Here is a 19,532-nt window from a genome sequence, read left to right on the forward strand (position 1 = left end):
GGGTGTATGAAACTAAAGATTACCAAAAAGATGGTAAAGATTATTAAAAAGACGGCAAAGTGGAACAGAGAGAGATTTGGACATAGATGTGGGGTCTCCAGGTTGACAGCAGACATTGATGGACATTGGGGATCATAACCGGGAAAGGGGGGAGGGAAATTTGGAATCCAAAGGGTGTAAAATTATATTTTGTTCTTTATTTTGTTATTTCATTCTGCTCTGTGTATTAAAGAGGGGAACTCGTGGAAGAGAACAGGGGTCGATTTGTAGGAGAAAAAATATTTTTAACAATGGGTCAATGATAATGAGCATAAAATTTGGGGCAATAACTTGCTGAATTAATGTAATGGAATTGGAATATAAGAGGGTGTGAGGTGGGGAAGTCCTGGAAAGATGTTAATGAAAATAAGGCCTAAAAGTAAATGTTTTTTTTTTTCCCTTTTTCTTTTTTCTGTTATATTTGGAAATTTCAATAAATATTATTTTTTTAAAAAAAATAAACCTTCCCTGAAGATATTTGGTAGTAATCAGCTGCCCTCTCCCTTACGGTTGACAAAATTTCGCATCAATGCCCCAATGCTTTTCTGTGCTTTGACTTTCACTGCCGCCATGACCAAGACAGTACAGCGGTACCTCTGGTTACGAACTTTATTTGTTCTGGAGGACCGTTCTTAATCTGAGGTACTTCAGTTAATGGGGTCTCCCGCTGGCACGAATTTCTGTTCTCACCCTGAGGTAAAGTTCTTAACCCGAGGTACTACTTCTGGGTTAGCGGAGTCTGTAACCCAAAGTGTTTGTAACCTGAGGTACCAATGTACACCCAGGTATCTAAATGAGCAAGTTCGTTCTCGAGCCTGCTGATAAAACACCATCAGCATACTTAGGGCTGTGTCTGCCAAAGCTCACAATATCGTGATAGGTGCTGAACACCTCCAAGAGATTTTTGAGGCCCAAATGAGGAGAGCACAGCGGCTTTTTCTTCACCACCTACATCATTCAGCTTCATTGGCTGTCCACATATTCTAGAGAAGTTTTCCAACCTTGGGTCTCCTAGCTAGCAACACCAGTGGTCAGGGATGATTGTAGTCCAAAAAAACTGCTGGAGACCAAAGGTTGGGAAACACTTGATCATTGTGGTTGCCCTTCCCATCACTGGGCACTGCTCCCCCCGCCACCCAATGGTTTTCCATGTGACCTAGAACATGTCCTTGAAGGCTAATAATGGCTCTTACTTGCCTGGAGCTAAGAGGAGTGTGCATAGAAACTGACCTACCGTACAAACCTAACATTTTTATCAATTGCTCCAACCACTTTTGCCTGTGGCCGCGCCCCACCAATGGTTTGAGGCCCCTGGAAGGTTGTAGAAGGGAAATTGCCGAGTTGGAAAAGGTTTCCCACCCAGTTTATAGTGCCACATTGAGAGTCCAGAGGGTAGTTTTCAGCCACATTTATTATAAACATATATAACACACATACATGCCCATCAGCAAATACTTCATGGAAGACAACAATGTAAGATAGCAAAAAAATCAGAGAGAAAAGTTTACAACAGAGACAGCCTAAAATGCTGAATTTAGCACAATTACAACTCCTGGGGGAACTTTTAAGACTGCCATACCTGCCACTGAAGAATAGAGTGAGGGTGCCAGGCGAGCCACTAACAAGGCAACGCTACAATCTACAGTGCTAGCTGAAAGGCTAGTGGCAGCATCCCATCAAAGCCTAGTTCCGTGCATGAAAAATCAAGGAGTTCAACATTAACGCTTGAATTAGATTTTGGCTGCTGTGTAAAACCTATGCCAGGACAAAGCCAGCTACACAATTGTATTTATATCCAGCATCATTTGAACCCGGATTCCCAGGGGCCCTCTGCAGACTAGCTGCTGCCCCTACTGCCAATATTCACCTCCCTGTAACTGGACATCCCACCCCACTGGGTCTGTGCCTTTCTCTTTGTGGCAGCAGCCTCACCACGCCCCCCTTCCCTCTCATATTTTTGGCACCATCAGCATCAAGGGCTTCTCTGCCACTTCCAGGCTCTGAGAAATGGCATGGCAGGTCAAGCCAATTAAGGGAACTAGGGACTCTTCTAATTCCTGGGGCCTATAGTCAGTGCCCAGTAGGGCTGCGTGCTGGCACCTGGCCTGCTGAACCTCCTCTCCAGATTCTGGGGCCCAGCCTTTAAGAACCTTGGGCACCATTGCCCTCTTCTACAGTAGCCTTTAGCAGCTTGAATAGTCTTGCGCCTTCAGTTCCATATCTCTGCAGAAGTCTTAAAAAGCCCTGTGGAGAAGAAGGAGAAAATATGTGTCAGAGCCACCCTGGGTCCCAGCTCACAAGAGACCAAAGTCCAGTCCAAGTTATATACAAAAGGTTTTATTGAAGATCATTGTCATCATTACATCCAAACTCCGTGGCTCCGCATCTGTTACCCTTAGATGTTAGAAGTCCCCTCTGAGTCCGTCCCTCCCCTGCACCAATTTAAGAGGCTTGTGCTGCTCCACCTTTTCCTCTCCTTCCTTTTCCGCAGGGTCTTCCTGCCCCCCTGTGTTGCCTCTTTCCGGGACTCCCCAGAGGCTGAGTCTTCTCCTGCCTGCTGCCCCCTCCTTCGTGCTTTAGCACCAGGCTCCTCCCCAGAGCTCTCCCCACTTCCGCGCGCCTCCACATTTGAACTTGGCGCGCGTACGTTGCCCCTGACCTTCCTTTCAACAGCCACACTGCTCCCGGTACTGCTTTCCGCCCCTTCCGGCAGGACGTCTTGCCCCGATCTCCTTCCCCCCTCTGCTCCTTGTTCTGTTCCTCCCGACACACTGGTAACTCCACCCTCTTCACTCCGTTCCGGTGGAGAAGCAGGTCTCGATCTCCAACTCCCACTGGCGGTTCCCCCTACGTTCCCCTGCTCCTGACTGCTTCCCCCTTGGGCTCCCCTTGGCTTGACCAGGGGGGCTCCCTTTTGGGAATCCTCCGATTCACTGGACGGACTCATGGACCATCTCGGGTCATTGTCGTCCTCTTCCTCGTCAGGCTGGAATCCTTCTCCCTCACTCTCGGTCTCCTCCCTCCTCTGCGCCTCTCTCCCTGAACCCCTGACATCCATCCCCCCCTCGAAGCCCCCCCTTCCCCCCTCCCCCCCATCGGGTGCGGGTTGTGGGAACTGCAGCTCCTCGGAGGTAGATGCAGGATACAGTTCGGCTACGTCCATGACCTCTGCTGGCAGCTCGGTGTACGTGTGTTCGAATTCGGGTTCTTCACCCAAAATGTTCGCAGTTCCCTCTTCCATTGCTACTTCGTCTGGTGCTGCCTGCCAAGGCCCCTTCAGCCATTTCTTGCGCCAGGCTTCCTCTGGTTGCTCATCCCACCAATAAGATGGCTCTGTGTCCACCCCCGAACACGATCCCCTGGGCGAGTTTGAGTTCGGCGTTCTTTCCTCGGCTGAAGAAAAGCCGTGGAAAGTGCTGCCTGAACATGTGGGGGTAAAGAGCCAGTCATTGAAGTACTCGGCTGGCATGGGTCTGTGTGGGAAAAGGGCATGGAACTCGTCCTTTAAAAGAGGTTCGTCTAAAGCGTAGTCCGGCACCCACCCACTGGCACTGACTGGTGCACCCTCTCTGACTAGAAAGTATTCTACTCCCTCTTCCCCCCATCTCGAGTCCAGGATCTCTGTGACCTCGTTGAGTGGTTCGACCCTAGGCGATCCCTCCCTCCTAGGTGACTCTGTGCGTGGCTGCGGTACTGTTTCAGACTCCTGAAACCTGTGCGGGGCCTTGTAGGGAGTGAGCACCGACCTATGAAAAACCGGGTGGACTCTGGAACCTTCGGGGAGGGCCAGTCGAAAAGCCACGGGGTTGATCTTAGCCTCCACCTGGTATGGTCCTAGCTGCCTGTGCCCTAGCTTCTTCTTGGCCAACGACTTGGTTGGCATCGCCTGGGCCGCTAACCACACCCAGTCCCCCACCTGGATGTCCTCTCCCACTCTTCTGCCTTTGTCTGCCTGCACCTTATATGCTTGTTTGGCTAGCTCCAAATGTCTCCGCAGCTCCTCGTGCACCTCTTGTAGTTCTGCAGCGAACTGGTCGGCCTCTTGCGGCTCCCCCTCTCTTGGTGCTACGAACCCCGGGAAGGTCCTGGGATGACGTCCATTGTTCGCGAAGAACGGCGTCACCCCCGTCGACGCATGCTTCGTGTTGTTGTAGGCAAACTCCGCCATCGGTAGGTAGTCCACCCAAGCTGTGGGTCGCTGATTTGCATAACATCTCAGGTACTGCTGCATGATCGCGTTGACCCTCTCGGCCTGGCCGTTGGTTTGTGGATGTCTTGCCGACGCTAGGTTGATCTTGACGCGCAGGATACCTAGGAGCTTCTGCCAAAAATTGGAAATAAACTGGCGCCCCCTGTCGGACAGGATGGCCCGCGGCAGCCCATGCGCCCGGAACACGTGGTCGATGAAGAGCTTGGCGGTCTGTTCCGCCGTCGCCACCTTCGCGCAGGGAATGAAGTGCGCCATCTTGGTGAACAAGTCCACCACCACCAGTACCGCCGTCTTGCCTCTGGAACTGGGCAGGTCAGTGACGAAGTCCAGCGCCACCCTCTCCCACGGTTGCTGTGGTGTTTCCAGTGGTTCCAGCAAGCCCGCCGGCTTCTGGTGTACTGGCTTGGACCTCTGACAAGTGTCACATCTGGCGACGTACTCCGCTACTTCTCCTCGCATCTGGGGCCACCAAAAGTCCCTGGCCACCAGTTCTATTGTCTTCTCCCTGCCGAAATGGCCCGCACTGGGAGCGTCGTGCAACTGCTGCAGAACCTTTGCTCGGAGCTCGTCGCTCGGCACGTAGAGGGCACCCTTGTGAGTTAACAGTCCGTCGCGTAACTGGAACTCATCGTCTCTCAGCGAACCCCTACGCAGCTCCTCTATTTTGGATTGTGCAAACTGATCTACCTGCAACGCGCGTCGCACTGCGTCCAGGTCGACAGCGATGGCAGCGCACGCCCACGCCTGCGGTGCAAAAATGTGCCTGGCTGCTATTGGCGCCGCTTCCTCAAGATATTGCGGTTTCCTGGAGAGCGCATCGGCTATAACGTTGGAGTCCCCTGGGACGTACTCTATCCTGAAGTCGAAATCCGCGAAGAACTCTGCCCAGCGCATGTGTCTTTGGCTCTGGAGTTTCGCCGTGCGCCAATACTCTAAATTCTTGTGATCCGTGCGGACCTGCACTGTGTGCTTGGCTCCAATGAGGAAATGTCGCCACGCTTTGAACGCTGCGTGAATGGCTAACAGCTCCCTGTCCCATATGGTGTAGTTTTGCTCCGCTTTGCTGAGCTTTCTGGAGTAAAAGGCACCGGGTCTCCAGTTTCCATGTGGATCTTCTTGCAGGAGTACGGCTCCAACCGCTCTGTCTGACGCGTCGGTCTCTACTCGTATGGGCTTGCCTGGATTCACGTGCAGCAGCTGCTCCTCGGAGGCGAAAAGGCTTTTAAGCTTCTGAAAAGAGCGCTCCGCCTGTTCCGTCCACACGAACCTCTTTTTCTTGGAACTGAGAGTGTCCGTGATCGCTGCCGTCTCCTTTGCAAAACCTCTGATGAATTTGCGGTAGAAGTTGGCGAAGCCGATGAATCTTTGGACTTCCTTCCGATTGCGAGGGCTCTTCCAGTCCAACACCGCGCGGACCTTGGCGCTGTCCATGGCCAGCCCCTTGTCGGACAGCTTGTAGCCTAGGAAATCCACGTCCGTCACATCAAACTGGCACTTCTCTAACTTGGCGTAGAGCTTGTTCTCCCGTAGTCTCTGCAGGACTTCCTTTACGTCCTTCTCATGGGCCTCCTCCGTTTCCGAAAAGATCAGGATGTCGTCGAGGAAACACACGCATTTCTTGTAGAGAAGTCCCGCTAGCACGTGATGCATAAATGCTTGAAAGACGTGAGATCCATTTTGGAGACCAAATGGCATCACTCTGTATTCGTACGTGCCCAGAGGCGTGAACATGGCCGTCTTCCACTCATCGCCCTCCCGGATGCGTATGAGGTTATACGCTCCACGCAGATCCAATTTGGTGAAGATCTTCCCCTTCCTTACGGTTGCCAGGAGATCATCTATCTTGGGCATGGGGAAGGCCTTGGGTTTGGTCTTACTGTTTATGAATCGATAGTCCACAATGAGTCTTTTTTGGGGCGTGTCCTTTTTCTTTACAAAGAAAACAGGACTGCCCCCCACCGCTTTCGATTCTCGGATGAATCCGCGCTTCAAATTGTGCTCTATGAACTCCCTGAGTTCTTGCATCTCGTCCTCAGACATGGAATACAGCTTTGCAGTCGGCAACTGCGCCCCTGGCACCAGGTCGATGGCACAATCATAAGGCCTGTGGGGCGGCAACTGGTCAGCTTCCTTCTCGCAGAAAACCTCCAGGAACCCCTCGTACTTGCGGGGTACTGCCTGCACCATGCCAAGTTGCAACTGCTGCTCAGCTCCCTCCTCCTGGCTGGACTGGATGCAATGTTGAGCACAGTACGATGAGCCAAAGGTGATCTGCCGTTGGTACCACGCTACAGCAGGACTGTGTCTCTCCAGCCAACTCATGCCTAATACTATAGGCGTGTCTGAAAGGCGGGTGACATTGAAGCTGATGACTTCTCGATGATTTCCAATCCTCATCACCATGGGAGGCGTCTGTTGCACAACTTGTCCTCCTAGCAATTTCCTGCCATCCACCGTGACTACGTTCAGAGGTGTAGTCGCTGGCAGAAGCGCTATGCGATGCTGCTTGACAAAGTGCGTCCCCACAAAATCTGCGTTGCTCCCAGAATCAATCGTGATGGGGACTTCCAGGGTGGTTCCATTCGGCAACTGAAGTGTTGCAGTGAGCTGCACCGCTGGCTTGGGTGGTAAAGGGTCTGTGCGTTGCAAAAGCGCTGGGGACTGCTCTACAGATTCGCCTGGCTGAGCCCCAGCAGCTCTGCTTCCAGCCAGGCACTGTCGTTTCCCTGAGGTTGCTCTGCTTGCATCATTTCTGCTGCAACAGTTGCTAAAGCTGCAGTGTGTTTCCGCAGCCTCTGGGGACACTCTTTCGCCATGTGCTGTGCACTGTCGCAAATGTAACACTTCCTGGTCCCTCTAGGAGGCTGTGCCTTTACTGCACCGGAAGCTGGGGCTCTGGCTGTTGCTTGAGCCTTAGCACCACCAAGTTCCATGGGCTCCTCCCCCTGCCTTCCCAGTGGCGAAGGATGTGACTGACTGAACTCCCTGGGGATGAAAGAAGACGTCCTCGCTGGTGGACGCACCTGACGTTCTTCCTCAGTGTGCCAAGGACGTCCCTCGTGCCTTATCCCAATCGCCAAAGCCCTCTGCACAAGCTCCTCCAGGGTCTGGGGTCTGTCTCCCCTGGCAAGTTCATCCTTAATGGGACCGCTGAGCCCCTCCCAGAACAAATCCCTCACAGGTGCACCATCCTTCTCCCAGCTTAGCGCAGTCAGTAAAGCAAAAAATCTGGAATGGTACTGACGCACAGTGGCTTTGCCTTGCCGCAATCCAAAAATTTCCCTGCGTGCAAGATCCACATCTACAGTTGACTGGAAGCAGGCATCCATTGCTTTAATGAATTCATCTGCATCGCGGCGGGCAGGGCCATCTTCACGCCACAAATTGCGCAACCAGTCTCTGGCCGGCCCATGCAAGTGAGAAACAATAAACCCCACTTTCTCCTCCTCATCTTTAAAGTCATGACGAAGCAAGTGCAATGCATACAAAACGTCTGCTCTGAAACTGGGGTAGTGCTTCAGGTTCCCATCGAAGTGGGTGACTAGTCTGCCCCCCCTCCGTCCAAGTCCAATCCCTTCTGATCTGGACCCTGGGAACCCTTCCCTGCTTGCACGTTCCCACCTGGTTTGCAGGTCCTGGCAGCGCTTCTCCATTTCGTCATGCTTCTTCTGAGACGCAAGGACTGCAGCAGTGAGTTCGGAAACTGTAGTTCGCAGAGCTGTCAACTGCTCCTCCGCACTCATGGCTGTCACCGTTCGTGAGCTTTGCAAAAAAAAAAAAATTTTGCGTTCTTTGGAGGGGACTTACTGTCAGAGCCACCCTGGGTCCCAGCTCACAAGAGACCAAAGTCCAGTCCAAGTTATATACAAAAGGTTTTATTGAAGATCATTGTCATCATTACATCCAAACTCCGTGGCTCCGCATCTGTTACCCTTAGATGTTAGAAGTCCCCTCTGAGTCCGTCCCTCCCCTGCACCAATTTAAGAGGCTTGTGCTGCTCCACCTTTTCCTCTCCTTCCTTTTCCGCAGGGTCTTCCTGCCCCCCTGTGTTGCCTCTTTCCGGGACTCCCCAGAGGCTGAGTCTTCTCCTGCCTGCTGCCCCCTCCTTCGTGCTTTAGCACCAGGCTCCTCCCCAGAGCTCTCCCCACTTCCGCGCGCCTCCACATTTGAACTTGGCGCGCGTACGTTGCCCCTGACCTTCCTTTCAACAGCCACACTGCTCCCGGTACTGCTTTCCGCCCCTTCCGGCAGGACGTCTTGCCCCGATCTCCTTCCCCCCTCTGCTCCTTGTTCTGTTCCTCCCGACACACTGGTAACTCCACCCTCTTCACTCCGTTCCGGTGGAGAAGCAGGTCTCGATCTCCAACTCCCACTGGCGGTTCCCCCTACGTTCCCCTGCTCCTGACTGCTTCCCCCTTGGGCTCCCCTTGGCTTGACCAGGGGGGCTCCCTTTTGGGAATCCTCCGATTCACTGGACGGACTCATGGACCATCTCGGGTCATTGTCGTCCTCTTCCTCGTCAGGCTGGAATCCTTCTCCCTCACTCTCGGTCTCCTCCCTCCTCTGCGCCTCTCTCCCTGAACCCCTGACAATATGCTTAAGGGTTTTTCCCAACACACAAAACAGCCCCCTCTCTACAGGCTCTAGCTCAGGCATAGGTAAACTCGACCCTCCAGATGTTTTGGGACTACAATTCCCATCATCCCTGACCACTAGTCCTGTTAGCTAGGGATGATGGGAGTTGTAGTTCCAAAACATTTGGAGGACAGAGTTTGCCTATGCCTGCTCTAGCTGTTCCACAGGTGCCCCCCCCCCCCAATTTCCACTGGCTCTAACCAGGATGGCCAAAGGCCAGGGCTGAGAAGGGGTTGTAGTTGTCCCTTGTCTGAATGGGCACCATGTTGGAGATGGCTGTACCTGATCCAACATGTCTTTTGTCCCAGTGCTTGAGGATAGAACCAGCAGATGGCAAAGCCGCTGGCACCGAAGACAGAACACTGGGTGGGCATTCCTGTACCTCCGGACATTACAGAGCCAGGCACTGGGCGACCCGGGCCTGCCAAGAAAAGGAGGAGCTGCACTGAGGGGAACCCCCACCACCATTGTAGCAGCTACACAGTTAAGCAGTAAGCAAAACCCCCTCTTTATGAGCCATAGGAAGAGATCAAGAGTAGCCAATGCTGCTTCGCAACTCCTATAATCTATGACAATATTGGGAGATGCAGCCCTAACAAAAAGTAGAAACAGGTGGCTCTCCAGATCTTGCTGAACTTCATCTCCCATAATCCCTAGTCACGCTTGCTGGTGCGGATGGGAGTTGAAGTTCAGCAAGATCTAGAGGGCTAGAGGTTCCCTGTATCTTTCTTTATAGCTAGATGCACCATGTGAAATGCTTGAAAGCAGCGTTCTCATAACGTGAAGTGTTAATAAAGTAGGGTTGTCATATTTTGAAGAACAAAAAAGGGGACACATTTGCAGACTTCTACTTTTAACTACGGATCACTATGACAGCTCTAATTTTAAATACCCCTACTATACGTAGCTCCTGCCAACCTAGCAGTTCGAAAGCACGTCAGAGTGCAAGTAGATAAATAGGTACCGCTCCGGCGGGAAGGTAAACGGCATTTCCGTGCGCTGCTCTGGTTCGCCAGAAGCGGCTTAAGTCATGCTGGCCACATGACCCAGAAGCTGTACGCCGGCTCCCTCGGCCAATAAAGCGAGATGAGCGCCGCAACCCGAGTCGGTCACGACTGGACCTAATGGTCAGGGGTCCCTTTACCTTACACGTAGGCTATAGAAGCTGTGATATATTGCTAGTAGTAATGCTCTTAACTTTCAGCAACAAAATAATAATTTAAACTCATGTATCGGTACAAATATAAACCAATACCTTTCCGTCACTTTCAGATGCACTTTGTTCTTCTTTCTGACACTGTCTGGCCTAAGCATATTTATCTGTAGATCTGATCTTGTTCAACAACTGCTTATTGCTTAAGAGATAGGCATGAAATTCCTTGCAAGTAAAGTGCTCATAATTATATTGTACTAGCAATATACTTCGCAGTGATTCAAAGGGCAAGTTGCCTCTTTCTCTGCTCCACTGACTTTGCATCAGAGAGAAGATACGTTCCACATTCGCATTATGTGGTGCAATAGCAAAAAAAACCTGTGCAATTTTCAGGAGTTCTGACTGGCACATGTTTTTGGAAGTCTCAAAGTACTTGGCCCACTTCTGATGTGCCTGTAGATTAATGAACTCATCATCACCTTTGTATCGATTTACAAACTTCCTGAGGTTGAAGAATTGATCAAAGCACTTCCCATAATCTATGGACACATGCCTGTCCAGGAGAAATTTCATGGAAGATTCTACCTTGTCCCACTCTAGTGACTCACTAAGAGACATCCACATGAAGCATGAAAACTCCTTCAGGGGCTCTATCCATTTTTCCAGATATTCTATGCAGCTGTCGTATAAACTATTTACTTCTGCACAGAATTTGTCACACTCCGCACTAAGACCACGCTTACGCTTTTCTGCTAGGAGGCTCTTAACTTTGAGGCACATAAAGTTGTTGCTCTTACGTTCAGTAAGCATGTTATGAACACAAAGCAGAACTTTCAGAACTTCTACAACTGAATTATTTTCCCTTTCGAGTTCTAAAATATTTGAGTGAAAGATGCTCATGAGAGACTGCAAGTGCAATAAATAAACCTCACTGAACTCATGTTCAAAAAAGTTTTTTAACACTGTTGGTGGTTTATTCTGTGAGAGGAAAAATGCCTTGACAGCTGGAAACAGGTGAATGAGTCTAGTGATGCTTGGAAATAATGACAACCACCTTGTCTTGCTATGCGATAGCAGCTGTTTGTATTCAATGTCCACAAATTCACAGTACTCCTTTAACTGCTCTGTTCGGACTCTATAGATATGAAAGTACTGGTATATCCTGAAAATAATGCCCTCAATATCGACGTCCAACGTTTCTGCTGCCTGCTGTACACAGTTATTCAAAATGTGTGCTGGACATCCCACACCAATTAAAGTTTTGTCATCTAGCTCATTCTTCAACTTTGCAAACACATTTCTTCCTTCTGAATCCCATGGCATCCCTCCTAACATTGTGTTGCAGTTGTCACCTGTGAACGCTATACATTTCTTTAATAGTCCTTTACTATCAAGAGTTTCCTTCACGTATGATGAGATTGTATCTGCATTCTCGTTGGGCTGGCTTTGCATTTCAATTATTTTGGACTGCAAACCACCACTTTTCCAGTCAAAATATTGAATAACTATCGGAAACACCTTTACCGAACCATGGTCACTCCCGCCAGTAGAAACTCCGCAAAAATCTACTTCATTTTCTTCAATGCTTTTCAAAACATTTTCTAAACAATCAGGTGCCAAGACAGAATTTACAATTGCCTCAGTCTTGGTTTTTGCACTTGAAAATATCCTTGCAATATCGTAATCTGGGAACGTGGTCCTCAGTGGGCCTGATGTGCACACCATCATGTTATAATTGTTGTGGTGCTTAACAGTGTGAAAAGCGAAAGTTCCCTCTGCTGCAGTTACTTCATCTTCCAAATTGCTACCTGGTTTTATGAAAAAGTCTGTTAAGAAAGAAGCTTCTCCCTGAATTGCTCTTTTGTGTTTTTCGGAGTCCACATGTGATTGCAGGTTGAGTCCTCCTTTACATGCCACAGAAACAAACGTACCTGGTTTACATATCATGCATTCACCTTCGAAATCATCTCTACCTCTTCTAAAACAGGTATACTTTTTCTGTAGCTTAACAGAAAATTTACATTTTCTTTTTGGCATTTTGACACGTAGACGCGCAACACCTACAAAAAAAAGTTGTGAAATAAGTTACTGAATACAATGCTACAGTATATGACCATTAACTTTCCCAACAGCACCTAACAGAGGGACACGTGATTTGTCCGTGTGGCATCTATGGTAAATGAAGCACATTCTGCAGCTTATGTTGAAAGCCCTGTAAAAAAATGGAATGATCTTGACCCCCACAGATGTGGGTTGCGTTCGCTTCAGGATGCGAACGGGGCTCCAGAACGGATCCCGTTTGCATCCAGAGGTACCACTGTATTCTAATAGATTGAAAATCCATCCCCATTTCCCTCCCACCCCACAGGCTTCCTTCCTTCCCGCAGCCCAGTTTTAGAGGAAGGGCGGGGGAACTCACAACTGTAAAAAAAACCACAACACAAATCCTTGGTGGTCTATTCCAAGCAGCCTGGAGATACACCAGCGGCAGGAAAAATCCAAGTCCAGCGAGATCAAGTATTCCAAAAGGACTGGAGTAAATTTATACAATGTTTGAAAGATTACTGTAAGCAATTAACATTACTAGTAGGGTTGACTTAACACTTGTAATGAGAACCCTTCTCCCTTTTTATTTTAATTAAAACTGGAGTGTCTTTTCGTAAATTAGAACTAGAAAATGTATAAAAGGAAATGATATAAAGGTTGACTTTGAAAGCCATGAGGCGGGAGGAAAGGAAGTCGACGGGCTCTGAAGAGCCAGAAAGATAAAGTGGATAACAATGTTATGATTGTATATCACTAAATGGAAAACTAATAAAAATTATGTATAAAGAGATCCACCGGCGGACCCCCGACCTGCTCATTAAACAACTTTCCCCGGTGCTTGTTTACTCAGAGGGAGGAGGAGACGGGAAGGCTCGACGGCTGAATTCCGGCGGGACTTATGATCCCTGCTATGGCGCGCAGGACGAGCCGAGGAGCAAGCGGGAGGCATGAGAGGCAGCGCGGGGGAAGAAGCGAGGAAGGACAACATGGAGGCGCGTTAAGGCGCACAGGCCTCCAGAACGGCCACGTGGCTCCCCTGCATCTGCCCTGTACAAGCTCCCCCAGCCTAGCAAATAGGAAACAGGACCAGGCCACCTGCACAAAGCCGACCCAAATGCCCCTGCGGATCCCATTTGACCCCCAGCCTCTGGAGGCCAACGAAACCCAGGCAGGCTCCTTCCCTCCCTTCTACTCACCTCCCTTGCAGAAAAGAAAGAGGGATCCTCCTCCTCCTCCTCCTCAATTTATATTTCAGCCTGGAGCTCTCTCGGGCGCCACCTCGTGGTCATTTTTTTAAAAAAGAAGTAGTACATGAGGAGGGGGAAATAGTGAGGAGCCCATCCACAACTCCTGCCCTGATTGGCTGTTTCAAAGAATCAGGGGCGTGGCCTTGAGGAGGGGGCGGTCCTTCTAGCGGAGGATCTCGCTATGCGTCTCCTACCCGGAAGTTAAACTTCCCAGGGCAGTATAAGGAAGTAGGCGAGAAGGGCGTCACGTGGGTGAAGCATGGGAGCCACTGGAAAAATCAACCGGCCCCGGACGGTAATTGAGTTTTTCTCTCCCCTCCCGCATCTTGTTCCGGGCTTTTGTTTTGTTCCGTTTTATGGCTCTTATTGTTTGATGTTTTTCCCAATGGGGCTAATAATGTCTAGCATTAGTCTAGAGGAGGGATGGAGAGCCCGCGGCCTCTCTGATGTTGTTGGACGCCACCTCCCGTCAGCACCAGCTAGTATGGCTAGCGATTGGCGATTGTGGGAGTTCTAGTTCAGCAGGGGTTTGGAGGGCCACAGGCTCCCCTATCTCTGGCTTGTTTGCTTATCACATTTGCATCCCATATATATATTTATATTTAATGTACTCCAAGGAGCTTAAGGTGCTATACGTGATTCCCTTTCTCACAACCACGCTGTGAGGTAGATTAGGCTGAGAGACTGACTGGCCCCAGTGAGTTTCATGGCAGAGTAGGAGTTTGAACCCTGGTCTTCCAGGCCCTCCCTTTAAAAAAGCAGCATATGAAATGGGAAGAGTTGTAAGGTGGTGGACTGAGCAGCATTTGGTGGGTGATGTCTTTTTTGAAAGCTTGCCTAGTTTCAGATTTCCTGCCTTTTGAAAACTAATGCACAGGGAAGATAAACTGAATGCCATCCTTCTTCCTTGTGTGCTAGCTTTTTACTTGTGAGGATGGTTGTTGAAGCTGAGCTTTTAAAAATACCCTCAACCGTCAGTCTCAAGTATTGTAGTATAATCTATTATACTGCATTTAATAGGTTACTGTATTTTAGTGTTTTGTTGGAAGCCGACCAGAGTGGCTGGGGAAACCCAGCCAGATGGGTGGGGTATAAATAATATATTATTAATAATAATAATAATAATAATAATAATAATAATAATAATAATATCCCCTTTTGTTCTGCTGCCCTGTGTGGATCTAACATTGAATTGTAGTCATAGGTTGGTGTGGATGTCCTATTTTTGAATGCTTCTCTGGTAAGAAAAAAACACCCTGCTTGTAGGACTAAATACATTAAAAACAGTTCAAAACAGAAACAGCATACACCTGAAATTGGACCGCCAACTAAAGATCAGGCAAATTCATGGAGGCCAAGTGGCTACATGGATGTTATTGAGATGGTGACTTGTGTGTCTCAAAGTGGCTTCTCTCTATTTTAGGAGCTACAGAAAAACCTTTTCAAAAGGCGCCGCGTCCTTAGCAAGCAGAAGAGGAAGAAGCACCGGATTGTAGGTGCTGTGGTGGATGAGGGGCTCATCACCATTCATCATCTAAAGAAACGTTGGTGAGTTATTCTTTGCCTTGGAAGCTCTGGGAGAGTTCACCCACTGAGAAACCAAAGAAGAAATCAGAGTGTGGTCATTAGGATAATTTGGAGGAAAATAGTGCCTGGTCCTGCTCCCAGCCTTGAGATGGGCATGGGGACTAGAATCTAGAAAAGTGGGGAGAGTGTAAGCTGGATTGCTTGGCTTTTTTCTGTCATACTTGCAAGAAAAGTGGAAAGGATTCCCTTTCCCGCCCTGACCTGGCCACAGTGATCCATGCAATGGTCACCTCCAGGCTTAACTACTGTAATTCGCTCTACACGGGGCTGCCTTTGAAGCTGTCCCAGAAACTCCAGCGGGTGAAGAATGCTGCAGCGAGGCTCCTCATGGGGTCCCTGCCATGGGAGCATATTCACCCAGTGCTTTTCCAGCTGCACTGGCTCCCGGTGGAGTACAGGGTCAGATTTAAGGTGCTGGCCTACGACCCTCGTACCTACGGGACCGCCTCTCCCGGTATGCCCCACGGAGAGCCTCAAGGTCCATAAATAGCAATACCCTATAGGTCCCAGGCCCTAAGGAAGTTAGATTAGCTTCAACCAGAGCCAGGGCCTTTTCAACTCTGGCTCCGGCCTGGTGGAACGCTCTGCCTCAAAAGACCAAGGCCTGTAAGACAGAGTTGTTCCGCCTGGCCTTTGGCTTGGAGCCAATTTGATTCCCTCCCCCTCTTTCTTTTTTCTTTTCTTTTCTCCTCCTGTGATGAGGCTGCATTTTAATATTTTAATGTTTCAATATTTTAATGTTGTATTTTAATCTTGTTTTTAAGTTGTATTCATTCAACTTGTTTTTATTATTGCTTGTTAGCCGCCCTGAGCCCGGCCTTGGCTGTGGAGGGCGGGGTATAAATAAAAATTATTTTATTATTATTATTATTATTTGGCTGGGGGTCACATCTGTGCCATGCATTTTAAAGCACATTGCAACCCAGCAATGCATGGTTTAAAAACTGAAACTTATCCTCTTTGCGCATCACCACCTCCCTGCTATTTCCCTCTCCAGTTCTAGCTCCCGAGCGAACATTACCCTCTCTGGGAAAAAGAAAAGGAAACTGCTGAAGCAAATCCGCCATGCCACAAAGGAGAAGACAGAAATGCAGGGTAAGCATTTTTTAGGGTCAGTCCTTCAGTTCTCCCCCACCTCCTACTCTGGTCTGTTAAGCAGGGAAGCCTTAAATCCGTATTTTAAATACTGAAACGCTTATGGGCCATGGACCATTTTATGCATTCAGCAGATGTAATGGGTGGGATTTTTCTTGGATTTTGCCACTGTAGGTTCTGGAAGGGGTGCTTGCATATTTGAATGACCCTGTCCCTGTATAGTAGAAAAGGATTAAGCCGAGTCCACTTTCTGGGCATGCTGGTTTTCTGCATGCAGGAATTATTATGTTTTGTTTCCAGGGGGTGAGGGTAAGGCAGATGGGAGCCCCACTTACACTCTGAAGTGAATCATAGAATCATAGAGTTGGAAGAGACCACAAGGGCCATCGAGTCCAACTCCCTGCCAAGCAGGAAACACCATCAGAGCACTCCTGACATATGGTTGTCAAGCCTCTGCTTAAAGACATCCAAAGAAGGAGACTCCACCACACTCCTTGGCAGCAAATTCCACTGTCAAACAGCTCTTACTGTCAGGAAGTTCTTCCTAATGTTTAGGTGGAATCTTTTTTCTTGTAGTTTGGAACCATTGCTCTGTGTCCGCTTCTCTGGAGCAGCAGAAAAAACCTTTCTCCCTCCTCTATGTGACATCCTTTTATATATTTGAACATGGCTATCATATCACCCCTTAACCTCCTCTTCTCCAGGCTAAACATGCCCAGCTCCCTCAGCCGTTCCTCATAAGGCATCATTTCCAGGCCTTTGACCATTTTGGTTGCCCTCCTCTGGACACGTTGTGGTGCTATCAAAGAAGAGCTTTAGTCAGGATTTGGTTTTGTGGGATGTGTAAAATTGGTTCTCTGCTACAGCCTGATTAGTTATGAATATATGAAGCCTCCTTTTAACAGGGATCTCATTGCCCCCCCAACTCCCATCAGTACTAGATATCACGGCCCAAAACATCAGAGGTGATGGGAGTTGGAGACTAGCGACATCCAGAGTGCCACAGACTTTGCACCCCAGTCCTTGAAACATGTCCCAGACAATCTGGGATTACATATGAAAGGCACCGACAGAGGTGTAAAATAGGAATGGGGTTCCAATCCCCATCAGCCCCAACAAGTATGGCCAACAGTCGTGGGTTATTGGAGTGGCAGTCCAGTAACAACTAGAAGGCCACGGTTCCTCCACTCCTACCTTTGTTGATCCAGAGAGCAGGCAATGTTGCTGCTCAAATGGGGACTGCTCTGAGGAGTACCTTGTTCTCACAGGTGTACTTCGCTTTTAGTGTTGCAGTTCCCGCCCTCTGGATATAAATGATTGGCTGAAATCAGGTGGGCGCTTGATGTCATGTTTTTTGGGTACCCATTGAATACATGTTTTGTTCAAGGAGGTCATGTATGAAAATTGATTGTCTGTTTATGGATAGTTTTATTGTTTTTAGAAATTACAGCTTTTAGAAACTGGGGTTTGTGTTTTATCCCATTTTAAAATTGCTATACAGTGGTACCTCGGGTTAAGTACTTAATTCGCTCCGGAGGTCCATTCTTAACCTGAAACTGTTCTTAACCTGAAGCACCACTTTAGCTAATGGCGCCTCCTGCTGCTGCTGCGCCGCCGGAGCACGATTTCTGTTCTCATCCTGAAGCAAAGATCTTAACCTGAAGCACTATTTCTGGTTACACTATTTCTGGTTATTTCTGAAGAAGTGTGCATGCACACGAAAGCTCATACCAAGAACTAACTTAGTTGGTCTTTAAGGTGCTACTGGAAGGACTTTTTTTATTTTATTTTCACTATTTCTGGGTTTGCAGAGTCTGTAACCTGAAGCGTATGTAACCTGTGGTTCCACTGTAATGGCGGTTGCTGTACCACTGAGCTACTTTTTTAAAAGTTCCTTTTCTCTCTCCTTATTGCAGTTGACCTTTCTGCAGATCAAAATAAAAGTGGCAAGCGGCAGAAGAAGAAGAAGAATGGGGGGGAAACAGCTGGCCCAGATGTAGAGATGGCAGAAGTGGAGCCTGCAGCAGAACCAGGGAGCTCAGATCTTCCTTTGCAGTCTTAAAGCTCAGTCTCTGCACTCTCTTTCGTTGCCTGCTGGCAGAACTCTGGGGTTAGCGGCAAGGTCCATGGCTGCAAAACCAGGAAAGTCATAAGGATTGGGCTTGGAAGCTCTTTAACCCCATGGACTTTGATATGGCTAGATTTCCGTTAAAAACACACATAGTCTTGAGAGGTTTGCTGGACAGGCTGCAACTGTCTAGTTCCTTTGGTTCTCCAGATATTGCTGAACTACAGCTCCCATCATCCCCTGGCCTTTGTCCATCTAGATGGGGGCTGGTGGGAGTTGAGGTCCAACAACTTCTAGAGGGGCCCAAATTCCCCATCCCTAAACTAAAAGTAACGGTGAGGAACATTTTTCTCTCTCTGAGGATTGCATGTTGATGTTGGGTGGGGTGTCAAAACAAAAGTGAGTTGGTGAAATGCATACCATGGATACTGTGCACACATGCAGACTTTCACTCTTCTTCTGTCATCCACCCCCCCAAGCTATGGGGCTTGTTGGGGGTAAACATTTTGGGGAGTGTGTGCACTTAATGGAGACTGCAGCTGAGGAGGGACATTTTCTGCTCAAAGATAACTGGAAAGCCTGGAAAGCAGTCACTGAGAGCCAGTGTGGTGTAGTGGTTAAGAGCAGTAGTCACGTAATCTGGGGAACCGGGTTCGCGTCTCCACTCCTCCACATGCAGCTGCTGGGTGACCTTGGGCTAGTCACACTTCTTTGAAGTCTCTCAGCCCCACTCACCTCACAGAGTGTTTGTTGTGGGGGAGGAAGGGAAAGGAGAATGTTAGCCGCTTTGAGACTCCTTAAAGGGAGTGAAAGGCGGGATATCAAATCCAAACTCTTCTTCTTCTCTTCTTCGTTTGGCACCAATATAGAAGGCTTTTCGCCCAAGCCTAATTCGGGGGTACAATTTTTGGCAGATGTTCCAGGGTTGAAATATTGTCCCAATAAAATAGCAGAAAACCAGTTCTGTGTCCTGGCTTCTAATTTCTTCCTTGTTCTTTGTGTGTTTATAGTGGTGGTGGGGAACATCATGTTTCTGGGTTATTGGAAGGTGGTGTTCTGGATGAAAAATAAAGGAAATCTGAAATCTATAATTTACTATACAGTTGTTTAGAAAAAGGGATGCGGGTGGCGCTGTGGGTTAAACCACAGAGCCTAGGACTTGCTAATCAGAAGGTCAGCGGTTGTTGCTCGGTCCCTGCTCCTGCCAACCTAGCAGTTCAAAAGCACAGCAAAGTGCAATTAGATAAATAGGTACCGCTCCAGTGGGAAGGTAAACAGGGTTTCCATGTGCTGCTCTGGTTCGCCAGAAGCGGCTTAGTCATGCTGGCCACATGACCCGGAAGCTGTACGCCAGTTCCCTTGGCCAATAATGCGAGATGAGCGCCGCAACCCCAGAGTCGGCCACGACTGGACCTAATGGTCAGGGGTCCCTTAACCTTTTTAAGGTGTTAA

General features: G+C 48.9%; 1 protein-coding gene and 1 long non-coding RNA gene across 3 annotated transcripts; one reads left to right on the forward strand and one right to left on the reverse strand.

Moving 5' to 3' along the window:
* Nucleotides 1-1,432: 1,432 nt before the first annotated feature.
* On the reverse strand, nucleotides 1,433-13,289 carry LOC307205821. Of its 2 annotated transcripts, none has more exons than XR_013834078.1 (2): nucleotides 11,969-13,289; nucleotides 1,433-2,283 (listed from the first exon to the last, which is right to left on the reverse strand). It is a non-coding gene; the product is annotated as an uncharacterized lncRNA (long non-coding RNA). The 2 variants fall into 2 exon arrangements; XR_013834079.1 differs by having other exon boundaries at nucleotides 10,140-13,289.
* Nucleotides 13,290-13,480: 191 nt separating this feature from the next.
* On the forward strand, nucleotides 13,481-19,040 carry LOC307205802 (uncharacterized protein C11orf98). The gene is made up of 4 exons (XM_079958601.1): nucleotides 13,481-13,625; nucleotides 14,754-14,878; nucleotides 15,915-16,012; nucleotides 17,929-19,040. Exons 1-4 carry the CDS (start codon nucleotides 13,590-13,592, stop codon nucleotides 18,072-18,074), a joined length of 405 nt encoding a protein of 134 aa, XP_079814727.1. The 5' UTR covers nucleotides 13,481-13,589; the 3' UTR covers nucleotides 18,075-19,040.
* Nucleotides 19,041-19,532: the final 492 nt, after the last annotated feature.

Source organism: Podarcis cretensis (genome assembly GCF_951804945.1).
Source record: "Podarcis cretensis genome assembly, chromosome: 16".
Taxonomy (NCBI): Eukaryota; Metazoa; Chordata; class Lepidosauria; order Squamata; family Lacertidae; genus Podarcis; species Podarcis cretensis.

Coding starts and splice junctions, on each gene's coding strand:
- LOC307205802 (XM_079958601.1), top strand. CDS start 13,590: ATGGGAGCCACTGGAAAAATCAACCGGCCCCGGACG. Junction 14,879..15,914: donor CATCATCTAAAGAAACGTTG/GTGAGTTATTCT, acceptor TTCCCTCTCCAG/TTCTAGCTCCCGAGCGAACA. Junction 16,013..17,928: donor GGAGAAGACAGAAATGCAGG/GTAAGCATTTTT, acceptor TCCTTATTGCAG/TTGACCTTTCTGCAGATCAA.